The sequence below is a fragment of the Oratosquilla oratoria genome, unplaced genomic scaffold, assembly GCF_046742065.1.
Source record: "Oratosquilla oratoria isolate Oo_2021 unplaced genomic scaffold, ASM4674206v1 SCAFFOLD154, whole genome shotgun sequence".
Lineage (NCBI taxonomy): Eukaryota > Metazoa > Arthropoda > Malacostraca > Stomatopoda > Squillidae > Oratosquilla > Oratosquilla oratoria.
In genome coordinates this window covers 29,450-48,861 of record NW_027467509.1, presented here as the reverse complement: position 1 = coordinate 48,861, position 19,412 = coordinate 29,450, and the positions used below count along the sequence as shown (strand labels likewise).

The 19,412-nt window shown below is 43.1% G+C and overlaps 1 protein-coding gene across 1 annotated transcript; it reads right to left on the bottom strand.

Moving 5' to 3' along the window:
- Positions 1-4,524: 4,524 nt before the first annotated feature.
- On the bottom strand, positions 4,525-7,436 carry LOC143022732 (uncharacterized). The gene is made up of 2 exons (XM_076181078.1): positions 5,583-7,436; positions 4,525-5,490 (listed from the first exon to the last, which is right to left on the bottom strand). Exons 1-2 carry the CDS (start codon positions 7,434-7,436, stop codon positions 4,525-4,527), a joined length of 2,820 nt encoding a protein of 939 aa, XP_076037193.1.
- Between the last annotated feature and the right edge of the window lie 11,976 nt (positions 7,437-19,412).

Genomic DNA, 19,412 nt, shown 5'->3' with positions numbered 1-19,412 from the left:
AGGAAAAGGCATAAAATCACTCCCACCCATTCCATCCCTAAATACACTCCACACACCCCTCCCACCCTTCCTCTCATCTGAGCACCATCTGGATGACGGGTCATCCCTGAACCCTGCCCACCGCCCTGGGTCAGAAGCAGTGTCGCAAGACACAGTACATCCACAGCAAGGCCGCTTCATTTAATCGGCGACCCCCCCTCTCCGTCCCCCTTTGCATATAAAGGGAGGACGGGGAGAAATCCCTTCGGGCTGCGTCAAAATTTACTCACACATACTACCCCCCCCACCCCCCCGCCCATTCCTCCTCATGCAGTCACAACATCATCCATATACAACCATTCTCCACTCACCTCTGTCTTCCGTCCTCTCCCTTCCTTCCTCAACAGACATTCCCCTCTTCCCCAAAGCCCCCTTCACCCCATCCATCCACCTCATCCTAGGACGTCCCCTCATGTTCACTCCCTCCACATCTGCCTTCCATACCTCTTTTACTAGTCTTTCTTCACTCATTCTTTCCATGTGTCCAAACCATCCTAATATTCTTTCATCAACCCTATCTCCCAAATCCTTTTTCACCCCTGTTCTCCTCCTCACCTCCTCATTTCTCACTCTATCTAGCCTAGTAACCCCCACCATACTTCTCAGACACCTCATCTCAAACACATTCAAACTCCTTCTCTCTTCTTCTCTTATGTTCCACGTTTCTGCCCCATACAGTGCTGTTGGCACAATCACTCCTTCATACAGTCTCCTCTTCGCATCCATTCCTAAATGTCTATTTCTCATTACACTCTTTAAACCACCAAGGCATTTACTCGCTTCTCTCAATCTACATTCTACCTCCACCTTCACTCCACCTTTTCCTGCTACACTTGCACCCAAGTATCTAAAACTATCCACTTCCTCCAGTCGCTCTCCCTTAATGTTCACTTCCAGTCTACTGCCACTTTCACCCCTTGTACATCTCATCACCTTACTTTTACCCACATTTATCTTTAGCTTTCTTCTATCACATACTCTCCCAAACTCTGCCACCAGCTTCCTCAATCCCTCCTCTGACCCTGCCACAAGCGCAGTGTCGTCCGCAAACAACAGCTGGCTCACCTCCCACTTTTCTCCATTTTCTTTAACCATCTCCAATCCCTGACTCACTACCCTAGCATTCACCTCTCGCACCACCCCATCCATGTATAAGTTGAACAGCCAGGGCGACATAACGCATCCTTGACGAAGTCCCACCTTTACTTCAAACCACTCACTCTCTCCGTTTCCAATCCTAACACATGCTCTACTACTCACATAAAAACTCTTGACAGCTCCCAAAAGCTTTCCTCCTATCCCATAAATCTGCATAACCTCCCACAGTGCCATTCTGTCTACCCTATCATAAGCCTTTTCCAGATCCATGAAAGCCCAAAAAACATCCTTCCCCTTTCCTATAGCTTTCTCACATATCTGTCTTACCACAAAGATCTGATCTACACAACCTCTACCCGTCCTAAATCCACACTGTTCCTCACCAATTACTCCTTCTGTTCCTCTCCTAATCCTCTCAATTAAGATTCTCCCATAAGCCTTCCCTACTACACTCAACAGGCTAATCCCTCTGAAATTACTACATTCACACTTGTCCCCTTTTCCCTTGTAAAGAGGAACTATACAGGCACTACTCCAGTCCTCCGGTACTCTACCCTCTCTCCAGCAAACATTAAATAATCTCACCAACCAGTCCACCATCACTGAACCTCCCTTTTTCAGACATTCTGCATGACATCCATCCAGACCAGGTGCCTTACCTGCTTTCATCATCTTTACAACTGCCTTCACCTCATCCTTCCTTATTTCTCCTCCATTCTCCTCACTCATCACTTTCATTTTTTTCGTATTTCCCACTGCAGCTATCTTTCCTTCCCTATCCTCCTTCACATTCAGCAACTCCCTAAAATATTCTGCCCATCTTCCCCTCACTGCCATCTCTTCCATTATCAACTCTCCATCTGTACCTTTTACCTTTTCTTCCCTACTTGATTCGCCTCCTCTTCCTCTCTTAATTTCTTTCCAAAACATCTTTTTATTACTTTCAAAATTTTCTGTCATACTCCTACCCCATTTCACATCTGCTCTCCTCTTTGCCTCCTTTACCTTTTGCTTTACTTCTATTTTCTTTTCTTTGTACGTCTCATATGACTCCCCTGTCCTCTTTTGTAACCAATCTGTGAATGCTCGCTTCTTCTCTTCTACAACCTTCTTTGTTTCCTCATCCCACCATTCACTACCCTTTCTTCTATTTCCCCCTGTCCTTCTTGTTCCACACACCATCCTTGCACACTTTAAGACTCCCTCCTTGAACCATCCCCATTCCTCCTCCACACCCATCTCTGCTCTATCCTTTACTCCCTCCCACTCCTCCTTCAGCTTCTTTTCGTACTCCTTCTCCTTTTCCTTTTCATTCAAGGAGTTCACTCTAAGAACCTCCCTACCTTTTGTCCCTTTCCTCCCCTCCATCTATCCTCCACTCTCAACTTACCTTCCACCAAAAAATGATCTGATATTCCCCCACCCTCTCCCCTTAGCACATGTACATCCTTAACTCTTCCTATCATAATCCTATTTACCACTACATAATCCATTAGCGCTCTATCTACCACCCTTCCCTCCACCACCCTCTCCCATGTGTACTTATGCTTGACTTTCTTCCGAAACACTGTATTTGCTATCATCAACTCTCTTTCTAGACACATTTCCACCATCAACTCTCCACTACGAAAAACAGCTTTCCACACAGAGTAATAGATACATGGAATAAACTGAAAGAGAAAAGAGTGAGTTCTAAAACTATACATGACTTTAAGAAAGAATTGGATGCGGAAAGATACAACTGCGGGTCTCTACGAGCATAGCTCTTCTCCCGCAAAATACAACTAAGTAAATACAATTAGTTAAATACACACAAACAAACACGTACAAAGGAAGAAATAGTGAAAGGTGCGAAACACTGGATTGCTTATAGACTGTGCTTTGGAATGAGTCTGGGTGATCAAGAGAAACCATGGGCCTTTCATGTGATATGTGTAAGTTGTGGATCAAATTTAAATGCATCAATGAAAGGTGCAGGAAAAGCAATTCTATTTGCTGTGCCGAGAGTTTGGCGAGAGCCAAAAAATCATCACGATGATTGCTACTTTGACATAATTGACATATCAAAGTACAGAAAAGCCAAGGGAAGAAAATCCCTTCTATATCCCAGCATTCTATCCTCCATTGCACCTGTGCCATATGATGATACCTTACTGGTTCCACGTCCACCAGAAAACGTAAGTAAACCTTATCAACTTGTGAACTCTATTATTTGTAACAGAATCAGTATTGAAATCTCCCAAACATCTTGCTGTGTTTTCTTGTAATGCGATTACACATACAATTCATATTTATGTTCCAGTTGATAAATTCATTTTTTTCAGATAGAGGATATGATTGGGATTTGATGAGGAGAGTGGGGAGGTTATGACAATGAAGAAATGGATGAAATTTTTGAGTCAAAACTGAGTACCCGCCCACACTTTCCAAATCAACGTGAACTGGATGAGCTTATCAGGGACTTGGGCCTCATTAATTCAGGAGGTGAGTTATTAGGATCCAGACTGAGTGAATGGAATCTGTTGGGGGAAGACTGTAGATCAACAGTATACAGGAAGTACCATGAGGAATTCGAAGTATACTTTGACATAAGTGAGAATCTGTGTGTCAAATAGGTTCGAACGGTAATACTCGGGAAATTTGAGAAGGCGAGAGAAACACACGACACACCAACAAAATGTGTTTATTCGGAATAACACAGGCAAAATTAAGCTTACACAAAAGATTAAATTATAAAAACAAATTGTAACTTCCCTGGTGGGGAGAAAGAGACTGAAGTGGCCTGCTCGGCAAGCAGACAGGTCTCTCTTGTCCTTCGACGACGACGAGCGTCGGAAAAGAAGTGCCTTCCAGGTTCTCCATGCCCTTCCTTTGCACGTCCGGGAGGGTGAGGGAGAGTGGAAGGGCATGGATCTGCGCATGCGCACAGCAGTAGACCTCGTATAGGGACAGTTGGCAACACTGAAGCCAAGCATGACCTCACGAGACGGTCCTTCGACCGGGTCAGGTGCACTGGGTCACCAAGCTACGTTCTCGGGCCAAATCACGTGGTCGACGTCCGCGCCGACAGCCCTCTAAGTCTCGTCACGTGACCCACGTGACATTTCTCCATCGAAGGGGACAACTCGCGACGCGGGTCGCGAGTTGAAATGTGCCTATTAGCCTTGCTACCTCGATCTTCCGGTATGAGCGAAAAACCTCAGGATCTTTCTTTTTCCTTGAGGGAAAACTCCGATGGAAGATGGAGTAGCTGTGGCTTCTCTGGCCAAAATGGCATGACATAGAAGTGTCGAATGTCTGTGTGTGTGTATGTAGGCGTGACTGTATGGGATAAAAAAAAAAACGATGTCTCCTTCCTCCGGATCTGGGGACAAAAAAATACAGCAGTTATTTGTTTCCAAGTCTGGACAGTAGGTCCGCCCCCACATTCTCGTTCCCTTTTATGTAACGCAAGGTGTAGTCAAACTGTTGCAAGTATAGCCCCCACCTGGTGAGCCTGGCGTTGGCTGTCTTGGACGGCTTCAAATGCTCCAGCGGCATATGATCCGTCTCCAAGACGAACTTACCTCCGTACAGATAGAATTGAAATTTCTTTATCCCATCTACCACACCTAGTAACTCACGCTCGATGGTGCTGTAGTTCCTCTCAGCTGCCCTTAATTTTCTGCTATGGTAGGCCACTGGGTACATCCATCCGTCCTGCTCCTGGAGTAGAACAGCTCCGACGGCGTCCTGGGATGCATCGGTTCGTAGCGTGAAGGGTTCTCTGGGATTCGGGAGCTGCAATATGGGACTGTTACATAGGTGTGATTTTAGTTGTTGGAATGCCCTTTCCTCTGTCTCTCCCCAACTTACTCTGTTTGGAGCACTCTTCTTTAGAAGGTTATGCAGCGGCAGTGCTACCGCGGCGAATTCGGGGATGAACTGCCGATAGTAGCCCACAAGGTTGACGAAGGCCCTCACTTGTTTCTTCGTCGTAGGGATCAGGGCCTCCTTAATCTTCTTCACCTTGTCCTCTTGGCAACCACATTTACCATTTCCCACTGTGTGGCCCAGATACTGGATTACGGTCTGGACGAGTTCCGTTTTGGAGGGTTTGACAGTCATACCTGCTGCTGATAACCTCTCCAGTACCTTCCTTAGCACCACCATGTGCTCCTCGAATGATTCCGTATGAACCAAGACGTCGTCGACGAATACCTCTGTGCCGGGCACATCGTGAAGTACGTCGCGCATGGTCCTGTTGAACACCGCTGGGGCATTGGTGAGCCCGAAGGGCAGCACGGTGAATTGGTACAGCCCCCATGGTGTGCCGAAAGCTGTAATCCTCCTGCTCTCGGGATGTAGTCCTATCTGAAAAAATCCTCGGGAGAGATCTAGTTTTGAAAAAAACCTTGAATTAGCTAATCTAGAAAATATCATCCGTTGATCGGACATTGGCTCACAATGGGCCGTGTGATAGAATTCACCTTCCTGTAATCCCCACACAGCCTTACTCCTCCGGTCTTCTTACCAACCACCACTACGGGACTGCAATACGGGGAAGTCGACCTTTCAATTATTCCCGCTTCGACCATTGCGTTTATTTCTGCCTTGACGTCGTCCACGAGTCTGAGGGGTATAGAATACGGCTTAGTCTTAAGAGGGAATTCATTGATTAACTCAATGCGGTGGGGCTCCACTTGGGCTTGCCCCGGCTTGTCGCTAAAAACGTGGGCGAACTCCCTGCATAAGGACACAGCTTCGTCCTTTTGCCCGCTTTCCAGGCGGTCACTTACCGTTACATCTTTCCATGTCTCGTTTTGCCTGGCTTGCGCTGTCTCGGGGCCTACATCATTCTCACCTTCCTCCGAAATGACGGTAGCACAGCCTACTAGCTCTCTCACCTCGTCCTGGAACTGTTTCCTAACTAAGCGCAGGCATCCTAGCTGCTCAGATGTCCTATGTCCTGTCACTCTTTCCTTTCCTACATTCATACTAGCTACGGCCTGCTGGGGCTCTATATAGCGCTTAAGCATGTTCACGTGGAAGCGCTTAGTCTTATGGTGGCCCACCTGTATGGTGTAGTTGACCTCGGAATTCCTGGCAACTACTTCGTAGGGCCCACGCCAGGTGGCCAACAATTTATTATGGGACGTAGGCATTAATAGCAGGCACTTGTCCCCTGGCAGAAATTCTCTCAGCTCGGCCTTCCTATCAAAGTAGGACCTTTGGACCTCCCTGGCCTTAACCAGCTCCTCCTTAGCAAGTTCACACGTGGCCTGGAGCCTATCTGTTAAGTTGAGCACATACTCATACGTAGAGCTAACCACGGGATCGGGAACACTGCCGTCCCACAGCTCACGCAACATCTGGAGGGGCCCCCTGACTTGCCTCCCATAAATCAGTTCAAAGGGGGAGTGCTTCAAGCTACTCTGAGGAGCTTCGCGGTATGCGAAGAGCAAGTGTTCGACAAACCTAGGCCACTCCTTAGGTTGTTCGCTCGCCATCCTCCTTAGCATCTTTTTCAACGTGCCGTTGAATCTCTCGCACAGACCATTGCATTGGGGGTGGTACGGCGTAGTTCGGATGCCTTGGATCGAAAGCAACCGTAAGAACTCGTTCATCATTCCCGAGGTGAACTGGGTTCCTCTATCACTAAGGATTTCCTTGGGCACCCCTATCCTGCTGAAAATTCCCAGCAATGCCTCCGCTACAGTGATGCTCTCTATGTTCTTAAGAGCTACGGCCTCCGGCCAACGAGTAGCAAAATCGACTAGCGTCAATATATATTTATAGCCTCGCGATCGGGGCTTAATGGGACCCACGATATCGACCGCGACGCGTTCGAATGGCGTGGCTATGATGGGCAGCTGTTGCAAGGGTGCAGGCTTAACTCTGCCCCGGTCTGTGGTTTTCTGGCACGTATCGCATGATTTTGTCCAACGGGATATATCTGTGGCCATACCCGGCCAAAAGAAATCCTTGCTGATCCTATTGAGGGTCTTATGGTATCCCATGTGACCTGCTAATGCTGCCTCGTGTCCAAGCTTAAATACTGCCTGCCTATACCGCTCTGGTACTATGAATTGGTGTTTAATCTCTTGACTTGTCTCAACCTTCCTATACATTCTTCCTGCCTTCCTTACATAAGTCATAACACTTTGACCCACTCGCCGTACGGTACCATCCTGAAGTTTCCTACGTACGGTTTCTAACGAGGGATCGTCTAGCTGCCTATCCTGAACTTCCTTCGAATCTATTAACTCCTGCATCTCAGGCACAGTCAGAGGCACCGCAGCAGAAAGGTTTCTCACCATTGCGCGGGTTACTACGGCCGCGGTGGTCTGCGTTCCTGCTTCTACGGTGCTCGTATTACACGCCCCGGGGATATTGCCAATCCACGCAATCACTTATGGGATTCCGCATGACCGCCGCTTCTACCCAACCAGTGTATATGGCCGACTCCACGTGCACGGTAGCCTCGGGCACGACGGTAGTGGAACCGTTCTGCCATGCTGCACTTAATTTTCTTACCCGTATACTGCTCGGGTCTAACCAGTTGCCTTCTCACGATGCACCCTGTGCAGCCCGAATCTCTCATTACATGTGCCTCCTCGCCATTCACCAGGCCTAACCAAATGTTAAGTCCTTCCTGGCCTTCTAGTCATAACCGGTGCGTCTCGCGGCAGCCTCCTGTTACAATGTCAGGAGAACCTTCTGCCCACGAACGTGGCGAGCTCCCGGCAAGGATGGGACGCTCGTTACTGGTCTGACCTTGATTCGTGCTCATGGAGTCGTCCTGGGTACTCACCAGATTGGCAGCGGTCATGCCCGCACCCATCCTCCAACTCTGCGCTGGCTGTTCGCGCCCTTTGGCTCGCATTCCACCATCTTGTTGGGGACGACCTCGTGGCGCCGTCCATGAGCCAGACTATTCATGCCGCTCCTGTCGGCTACCTGCTGCCTATACCATTCACGTGACTGACTTACCTCACCAGCACCACCTATTCCCTTACTCTGTTCTCTCCTAAAGGTATTTCTCCCGTACGCTGCATAGTGTGCTTCGGCCTTAGTGCACACATCCTCTATGCTAGTCACCTTATCTAACCTAAGCTGCGCAACTAATTGAGGACTACAAGCCTTCTCGAACTGGGTCCTCACCAAAAGATCCACTAGGCCCAAGAACGTCTTCTCTGCTCCATCTTTTTCAATCCAGAGCCCTAGGCGGCTCGCCAAGCGAATAGCATATTGTGATGCCGTCTCATATTCGAGCATTTCTGCTTCTTATTCACACCGATATAAAATTTAAGACCAAGCGAGAGGGATTGTTTTTCTATAACTGATAATTGTCTGTCAGACAAATTCACAATCAGGTCGTCTCTACCAACTTCGTAGCGAGTGAAACGAAGTTGATAGAGACGAACTGATTGTGAATTTGTCTGACAGACAGTTATCAGTCACAGAAAAACAATCCCTCTCGCTTCGTCTTAAATTTGATATCGGTGTGAATAAGAAAGGTTATACTGATTATCTAAACAGGAACTACAAATGGAATGACAGTGACGTGGAAAAAGGTTTCAAACAAGGTATAGTCACATGCTTTCATGCTCTAGCCACGATCAATCAATGTTCCATACCCAGACGGTTCAGATTAGCCTCAGAGAAACTAGGAAGAGACGATGATATAGTAATCACTAGTTCGGATAAAGGTGGAGGAGTTGTCATGAACAGGGTAGATTATGACACAAAAATGTTAGACTTGCTCAGCGACACCAATACATATGAAGAGAAACATATTGGGTCTGTTAGAGGAAGCCCCTAAACCACCCAGAATGCGGGGACTTCCGAAAACCCATAAACCAAACGTCCCGATGAGACCCATCACCTCTGGTATCGGGAGCGCCCCGCACAGACTAGCCAAGTGCTTAGCCAAACCACTATCACAGAGGCTAGGCTCGATAAGTAATGCCCATTTAAAAAACTCTGGAGATCTGATCACGAGGTTAAAGAATGTTGATCTTTCAGAAAAAGTGATGGCTAGCTATGATGTAACTGCGCTCTTTACGAATGTCGAGGTAGAAGGAGCGTTGGCAGCGGCAAAGAAGGTGGTAGACAGTTTGGATGAGGCTGATTTACCAGTGGGGAAAAGTGATTACTTGAAATTAGTGTCTCTATGTGTGAAGTTTGGTCCTTTCATGTTCAACGGGAAAGAATACAGACAACACCGAGGACTTGCAATGGGTAGTCCTCTCAGTGCGGTTCTAGCTTCATTGTATATGGAAGTTTTAGAGACAGATTATTTCATAAGGATAATGGGTAGAGACACGCTTTGGCTGAGGTATGTGGACGACGTCCTTGTCATCGCTCCGAAAGAGGTACAATTAGATGACAAGTTGAGTAGATTGAATCAGGTCGAACCAAACATCCAGTTTACTATCGAACACGAGACGGGTAACAGACTAGCTTTCTTGGATACGGTGATTTGGAGGAGAGGTAGTAAGATATCATTCTCTGTCTACAGGAAAAGCACCAATAAAGACGATGTGATTCATTTCTACTCAGCGCATAGCAACAAAATTAAAAACGGGGTGGTTATAGGATTTTTCTTAAGGGCGTACCGTATTTGTAGCGAAGAATTTTTAGAGGATGAAATCAAATATATTTTCAAAGTATTCACTAAACTCAGATACCCGGAAGGACTACTGCACAGATTGAGGAAGAAAGCAACGGTAATAATGAGAAGGAAGAAGGACGACTGGTCCGGAGAAGGCAGGGCGGAGTTTTTGTCCGTCCCCAACTCGAAGTACGCGGAGGAGTTGGGACATATTCTCACAAAAGCGGGTGTGAGCGTTGCTTTCTCCACGGGTAAAAGAAAAAAATTAGGAGAAGTTGTCAAGAATAGAAATAAATCAGAAAAGGATATAGAGAAGGGCGCGATTTACAATATACCATGTGGTGGTTGTCCGTTAGGATATTATGGAGAGACGGGAAGATCAGTGGAGCTACGGACATATGAGCACAAAAAATGACGTCAGAGCTCACAGAACCTCCAACTCGCTAGTAGTTCATTTAGACCAATGTGGTCATCTTCCAGATTGGAAAAAGATAGAGGTGCTCCACAAAGGTCTAGAGAAAAAGAAAAGAAAAATAGTGGAGGCAGCCTACATTACTTCCCACCCCTGCATCAACCATAGGGAAGGGTTTATAAAATTAGCAGGAGCGGTAAGTACTCTGATTGTTAAGGAGGTAAAAAAGGACAATTGAGAACGGAGGGAGAAATGACATGGTCGGAGTCACATGAAAAAAAAAAAAAAAAAAAAGGGTAGAGGACGGATGAGAGTATAGAGGGAGGGGAACACGGCAAGGATGGATTATATAAGCTGTTAATTTTCTAAAACTGTATGTACTTTGAGAATGTCCTGGTAAGGACGAAACGTCAGTGAATAAAACTCCAACTGTTCTTTGTGTTTAACTCACCACCCTTCCACTCATATATTTATATATATATATTTATATTATATGTATATATATATATATATATGTGCGTGTGTGTGTGTGTGTGTGTGTGTATGTATATATATAATATACATGTATATATATATATATATATATACATATATACAATATACAGTACGTATACATACATCCACACGTACATACATACATACATGCGCTTGTGGATAGAAACGCGTGTTCATGATGGTGTACGTACACCGCCATGCCCTTGTGTTCAGTCCGACATCTGCGAAGAAATCTTGAGTGAGCGCGCTCATATCTCTGCCAGGATCCTGAACGGTCGAGTCGGGAGCTTCACGACTTAAGGTAAGTATATAAAAATTATTTCTTAGCCTAAATTGCTAGAAATATTAGGCCTAAATTGCCATATAAATCGAGCCTAAATTGCCGATACAAATACGCATGAGCCTAAATCGCCATACAATATGCGTTCTTACCTTAAGTCACTACACTAAGCTCCTCAACTTCGGGTAAATTGACCCCCGAAAATCCCCACTCACAAGCCAGAAGTTGAAACTCCCCAAGAACCCCTCAGAAGAAATCCACCCGAAGACGGAGTTCCTCGAAGACCCTTCAACTTCGACTTAAAATCCACTGGAAAGCCCACATTCACAAAGTGAACTGCTTTGTAAAACCTCCATTGTCAAGTTGGACAGTGTCGAGAACCCCGCAATCCCTTATTAAAATTGTCTCGAAGACCTCTGAGCTTAACAAAAATCAACCCCATACTGAACTTTCTTGAAAACCCAACAAATCCTGTCATAAGATGCCTTCAACCCCGAAGTACCTCTAAAAAAAATTATTTCAGAATTGAGCGTCTTTAAATTTCAATTCCTAAAGGAAATTGACTTAGAAATAACTTTAACACGAAAAATGAACTACTTAAAAAAATGAAAAGTACCTTCAAAAGCCTCTCTCCTCATGCTGAACTACTTTCGAAACTCTTCGTAGAACTGTTTTCAAAAGCTTTCGGCCTTAGGCTGACTTTCTCTAAAAATCCTTTTTTTCTGGAAAACTCCTCCTGGTGAAAATTCCACTACTTTCAATAATACCTTCGTTAAAACATTCGACTTCCCGGAAAATATCTTTCCCGAAAATTGGTAATCTTTGAAATTTTCCTTGGCCAAATGTCTCACTGCCTCAAAAACCAGTCATCACTGATTAAACCAAACTTCTATGGTGAACTTGTAATCTTTTTAGATACAACGGCCTCTCCCCAACTGAACAAAATCACCAAACATTACCCACAATAATGTAAAAATATGCCTTTGGAAGCAAAGGACAGCGCGAGAAATCCCTATATTGATGAATTGGGTCCTCCCAGAAGCTTCCTAGATTCGTCTGACAAGCCTCTCCTTCCAGAGGACTGATCCAAAGTCCTATCAAATGTTGGACTCGCCGACGGAGCTGATATCTGAGCTCCCAAGAAGAGCGCCTTTGTTTATAGTAGCTCCCTGTACGCGTCACCAAGTACCATGTATTTGCACAGACACGATGCCCTAGGAGAAGCTACAAAATAAGAACAATATTTGGAAAGTTTTATCCCAACGGCGTCTGGAAACTCATTGGACTCAAGCGGGTTTCGAACCTGCGATCTTCTCCTCATCAAGCTTTCTACCAACTAATACCAAGAGGCTTTATTCATCTGTTAGTTATGGCATTAGGTTAGGTTAGTTCATGATATTAGGTGGTGTTGAGGTTACGCATTGTCTATTGACCTATGTGCTAAGATAGGTCAAGTGGTGGTCACCAGGAGCTCTCTATCTGTGTGTGTGTGTGTGTGTGTGTGTGTGTGTGTGTGTGCGTGTGTGTATTAGAAATCACATATACATACATAATTTTCATAGTATTTCTTTTTTGTATTCTTACATATGACTATCCGTTCAATAGTAGTATGCATTTCAGTGTCATGGTAGTATTCTTTTAATTTCAAGGAGAATAATTTTTGCGAAGACTTTAACTTCTGCAAAGAGGATGTCCTTTAATTGGCATTCTAATCTTATTCGCAGGAGACATAAGACTTTCATTATCAAAGAAAAAAGATTCAAGCGAGTGATGGTTATAGAGAATTCGAAAGAACAAGCAGTTTTCCTCTAAGAGTGCTTAGATTCTAATGAGAACATAAAACTACTGACTTTCCCGACGCTAACTGAGCGTATTAATTAAACATTATATTTTTAATTCCACGAAGTGTTACTCAAATGTTTTTACTCTCTAAACAGTTGCCAGCCTAAGATGGCTCCTCAACGATGAGATGGTTTTGTGTCGTCTACGTGTTGGGACTATATCAGTTCCCAGAGGACTGTTTGGAAAATGTGAGACTGCTGGAAAATGCATGAGGTTACTGAAAAGTACGTGAGATAGCTTACAAAGGATTACAAAGGCAGAGCATGCCGACAGGAGACCTTTTGGTCCATATCTAGGTCGGATGCGAAAAAAAATCATAATAATAATAAATTAATAAACAAAAGCTATAATAATGTAAATAAGAAATAAAATACGTAAATAAATGCATAGGTATAATTAAATAATAAACAAACAGTAAATAATAATAAATTAACATATAACTAATGACAAATGAAAATCAAACAGACAAATGATGACAAAACAACTTATCAACACATTGAGGCGCTTCCAGTCTTAAAGATTGACCTCTTGTAACCTGAAATGGCTTCAGCGAATTTGATGCTTGGCCCACGTAGCCGTCTCGCCTGGCGTGCTCGATCAGACTACATTTTTACCTAATCCTCTCATCTACTCTCTTTATTCTGACAAATGCCATCAGATGGGAGACAGAAGACTGTGATTTTATTGTATTTCGAAATCGACATTCTAGCAGAGTTTCTGTTTCTAAGAAAAGATTGTGCTTACTTGCCGATGGAGACATATGTTCTTTACTCTGACGACAATCGTGAGTATTTTCTCTTCACAGCTGAGGAAAACACCTATCATATCCCAAGGTGTTTTATATGTGCACACACACACACACACACACACACACACACACACACACACACACACACACACACACACACACACACACACACACACCACGAGCATAGCTCCCCTTCCTGTAAGATACAACTAGGTAAATAGGTAAATACACACACACACATACACACACACACACACACACACACACACACACACACACACACACACACACACACACACACACACACACACACACACACACACACACTGACAGAGATCTCCAGGTGACCTCCACTTGACCTGGCTATCTTAGTACATAGGTCAATAGACACGGAGTAGTTTCCATACAGCAACGCCACCTAATAGCATGACCTAACTTAACCTAGTACCACGAGTAATAGGTGAATAAAGCCGCTTGGTATTAGTTGGTAGAAGGCCCGATGAGGAGAAGATCGCAGGTTCGAAACCCGCTCGAGTCCACTGAGTTTCCAGACACCGTTGAGATAAAACTTCCCACATACTGTTCTTATTTTGTAGCTTCTCCTAGAGCTTCGTGTCTGTGCAAATACAGGGAACTTGGTGACGCGTACAGGGAGTTACTATAAACAAAGGCGCTCTTCTTGCGAGCTAAAATTTCAGCTCCGTCGGTGAGTCCAACATTTGATAGGACTTTCGATCAGTCCTCTGGAAGGAGAGGATGGTCTGTAAGACGAATCTTGGAAGCTTCTGGGAGGACCCAGTTCATCAATATGGGGATTTCTCGCGCTGTCCTTTGCTTCCAAAGGCATATTTTTACATTATTGTGGGTAATGTTTGGCGATTTTGTTCAGTTGAGGAGAGGCCGTTGTATCTAAAGAGATTACTAGTTCACAATAGAAGTTTGGTTTAATCACTGACGACTGGTTTTTGAGGCGGTCAGACATTTGACCAAGGAAGATTTCAAAGATTCCCTATTTTCGGGTAAAGATATTTTCCTTGAAGTCGAATATTTTAACGAAGGTATTATTGAAGATGTCCTATGTTTGGTCAAAGGCGCATTAAAAGCAGTCGAATTTTCACCAGGAAGAAATTTCCAGAAAAAAAAAAAAAAAATGGATTTTCGGAGAAAGTCAGCCTAAAACTGAAAACTTTTTGAAGACAGTTCAACCCAGTGCATGAGGGACTTCAAAGCAACACCTTTTGGAGAACACCTCAACGACGAAGTGTTTCGAAAGTAGTTAAGCATGAGGAGAGGTTCTTGAAGGAACTTTTTTTTTTTTTTTTTAAAAGCCCACCGGTTGCGCCGGCCCAGCTACGCCGGGGGCCTTGGCCTGCGGCGCTGCGACTTAGGCGCGGGCGCTGTGCGCCCTGGGCTACGCCCCTTTTTTGGAAAATAAAGAGTTCTTCTTCGAGTTCTTCGAGTTCTTCTTCGAGTTCTTCTTCGAGTTCTTCGAGTTCTTCTTCTTCGAGTTCTCCTTCTTCTTCGAGTTCTTCTTCGAGTTCTTCTCTTTCGAGTTCTTCTTTTTCGAGTTCTTCGAGTTCTTCTTTTTCGAGTTCTTCGAGTTCTTCTTTCTCGAGTTCTTCTTCGAGTTCTTCGAGTTCTTCGATTTCTTCTTCGAGTTCTACTTCTTCGAGTTCTTCGAGTTCTTCTTCTTCCTCTTCTTCGAGTTCTTCGAGTTCTTCTTCGAGTTCTTCTTCTTCTTCGAGTTCTTCCTCTTCTTCTTCTTCGATTTCTTCGAGTTCTTCTTCTTCTTCGAGTTCTTCTTCTTCACCGTAGTTGGCGGTGTAACCGATTTACCACCAAACGCGTAGGTGTGACCGAATTACCACCGGACGGCGTAAGCAACCATTAATTTTTTTTATATTAGAAGTAGCTCATTTTGAGTGTTGAAGTTATTCCTAAGTCAATTTCCTTTAGGAATTGAAATTTAAAGATGCTCAATTCTGAAATAAGAATTTCTAGAGGTACTTCGGGGTTGAAGGCATCTTATGACAGGATTTGTTGGGTTTTCAAGAAAGTTCAGTATGGGTTGATTTTTGTTAAGTTCAGAGGTCTTCGAGACAATTTTAATAGGGGATTGCGGTGATTGTCGACACTGTCCAACTTGACGATAGAGGTTTTTCAAAGCATTTCACTTTGGGAATCGGGGCTTTCCAGTGGATTTCAAGTCGAGGTTGAAGGGTCTACAAGGAACTCCGTCTTCGGGTGGATTTCTTCTGAGGGGTTCTTGGGGAGTTTCAACTTCTGGTTTGGAGTGGGGATTTTCGGGGGTCATTTTACCAGATGTTGAGGAGCTTAGTGTAGTGACTTAAGGTAAGAACGCATATTCTATGGCGATTTAGGCTCATGCGTATTTGTATTGGCAATTTAGGCTCAATACATGGCAATTTAGGCTCCATATTTCTAGCAATTTAGGCTAAGAAATAATTTTTATCTACTTACACTAGCTCCGAAAATATAAATGAACTTACCTTAAGTCGTGAAGAAACTCCCCGACTCGACCGTTCAGGATCCTCGCAACGACATGACCGCGTTCACTCAAGATTTCTTCGCAGATGTCGGACTAAACACAAGGGCATGGCGGTGTACGTACACCATCATGAACACGCGGTTCTATCCACAAGCACATGTACGTATGTATGTTCGTGTGGATGTTTGTATACATACTGTATATATCTATATATATATATATATATATATATATATATATATATATATATATATATACATATATCTATATACATATATATCTATATTTTGCAGTAATTCACAAGGCACACTTGAAAATAATATGCAGAAAAAACCACTGGGAAATAAGAAGCTTAGTCCGAACGTTTTCGTCTATTTAAGACATCAAGGAATATTCCTTGATAATGTCTTAAATAGACGAAAACGTTCGGACTAAGCTTCTTATTTCCCAGTGTTTTTTCTGCATATATCTATATATATATATATATATATATATCTATATATATATATAGATATAGATAGATATGTGTGTGGGTGTGTGGGTGTGTGTGTGTGTGTGTGTGTGTGTGTGTGTGTGTGTGTGTGTGTGTGCGGTCAAAGCGAAAACGTTTCAGAAATTTTCGTAGAAACCTTTGGAGAAAGTGAAAACTGGGTATTGAAACGCGGGAAAAAATTAATCTGGGAATGGAAAACATAGTGTGATGATTCACAAAAATTAAATAAAACGAACATGGATAAAGATCTTGTATAGCTTTCAAAAAGTGAGAACGACGGAAATGGTATATGACCCTCCATGGAAGGTGCTGGAAAATAACTGGACTGTGGTGCAGGAATGAAAGCTAGTAGGATAAGGTAGTGTGATGGTGCATGAAGATGGAACAAAACAGAAGAAATTTCTGAAAGGAAAGAATTTTGAAGTGACAGAAATGACTCCGAAAATACAAGGAAAAAAGTTAAGGGGATATTGTATGAATGAAATATATATATATATTAGTAAATAACTGGAGTCCAGGAGTCCAGCTGGTCTCGTCGTTTGCCATTTATTCCGACGTTTCGAACCCTGTCTGCTGTTCGTCTTCAGGGTAATACTGTGGTAGCAATAGGAAATCTATATAAAGGGGGGTCTCCCTCGTACACTGGGACAGGTAACCCAAGTAACAGTTACATTTCAGAAACAAACAGAAATAGAACACTCAATCACCGAATGTACATATCACCAAGATTAGACATGTCTAACCTTTGTGATATGTGCATATATTACATATATATTACATAATTATGCTGCCTTTTCCTCAATAATCATGTAACGGTCCCATTGACCCTACTGCCCATTCTCTTTTGTGTTGATTGCCTGTAAATATTTTCCATTAATAATTTCGTTTACTAGTTTTATCGCTAGTTTAATATTCCTTTCCTGGAATCTTCTTTGTTACCTTTACTTCTAGTCTTACGAATTATCTAGGCCCTGACCAGATAGTTCAGTCCTACCGTGGCTTCTAGAAGTGCGCTGGTTCTTAAGCACTTAGACGTTATACGTAACGTCTCTTCACATACCAGCCACCCGTAACAACAGTTCGACCCAGTGCTAGCGGGAATTCAAAGCAACACCTTTTGGAGAACACCTCAACGACGAAGAGTTTCGAAAGTAGTTAAGCATGAGGAGAGATTCTTGAAGGCACTTTTCATTTTTTTTTTTTTTTTTGAGTAGCTCATTTTGAGTGAAGTTATTTCTAAGTCAACTTCCTTCAGGGATTGAAATTTAAAGATGCTCAATTCTGAAATAAGAATTTCTAGAGGTACTTCGGGGTTGAAGGCATCTTATGACAGGATTTGTTGGGTTTTCAAGAAAGTTCAGTAAGGGGTTGATTTTTGTTAAGTTCAGAGGTCTTCGAGACAATTTTGATAAGGGATTGCGGGGTTCTCGACACTGTCCAACTTGACGATAGAGGTTTTTGAAAGCATTTCACTTTGGGAATGAGGGCTTTCCAGTGGATTTTAAGTCGAGGTTGAAGGGTCTTCCAGGAACTCCGTCTTCGGGTGGATTTCTTCTGAGGGGTTCTTGGGGAGTTTCAACTTCTGGATTTTCGGGGGTAATTTTACCAGAAGTTGAGGAGCTTAGTGTAGTGACTTAAGGTAAGAACGCATATTGTATGGCGATTTAGGCTCATGCGTATTTGTATTGGCAATTTAGGCTCAATATTTCTAGCAATTTAGGCTAAGAAATAATTTTTATATACTTACACTAGCTCCGAAAATATCAAAGAACTTACCTTAAGTCGTGAAGAAACTCCCCGACTCGACCGTTCAGGAACCTCGCAACGACATGACCGCGTTCACTCAAGATTTCTTCGCAGATGTCGGACTAACACAAGGGCATGGCGGTGTACGTACACCATCATGAACACGCGTTTCTATCCACAAGCACATGTACGTATGTATGTTCGTGTGGATGTTTGTATACATACTGTATATATATATATATATATATATATATATATATATATATATATATATATCTATATACATATATATCTATATTTTGCAGTAATTCACAAGGCACACGTGAAAATAATATGCAGAAAAAACCACTGGGAACTAAGAAGCTTAGTCCGAACGTTTTCGTCTATTTAAGACATGAAGGAATATTCCTTGATAATTTCTTAAATAGACGCAAACGTTCGGACTAAGCTTCTTATTTCCCAGTGTTTTTTTCTGCATATATCTATCTATATATATATATATATATATATATATATATATATATATATATATATATATGTGTGTGTGTGTGTGTGTGTGTGTGTGTGTGTGTGTGTGTGTGTGTGTGTGTGTGTGTGCGGTCAAAGCGAAAAGGTTTCAGAAATTTTCGTAGAAACCTTTGGAGAAAGTGAAAACTGGGTATTGTAACAAGGGAAAAAATTAATCTGGGAATGGAAAACATAGTGTGATGATTCATAAAAATTAAGTAAAACGAACATGGATAAAGATCTTGTATAGCTTTCAAAAAGTGAGAACGACGGAAATGGTATATGAGCCTCCATGGAAGGTGCTGGAAAATAACTGGACTGTGGTGCAGGAATGAAAGCTAGTAGGATAAGGTAGTGTGATGATGCATGAAGATGGAACAAAGCAGAAGAAATTTCTGAAAGGAAGAATTTTGAAGTGACAGAAATGACTCCGAAAAAACAAGGAAAAAAGTTAAGAGGATACTGTATGAATGAATGATATATATATATGTATGTATTTACATATATATACATATATATATATATATGTATATGTATATATATATATATACATATTTATATACATATATATATACATACATACATATACCAAGGCTTTTTCCCCCTTACAAGGGAGGTAGCCAAAAAGGGAAAGGCATAAAAACACT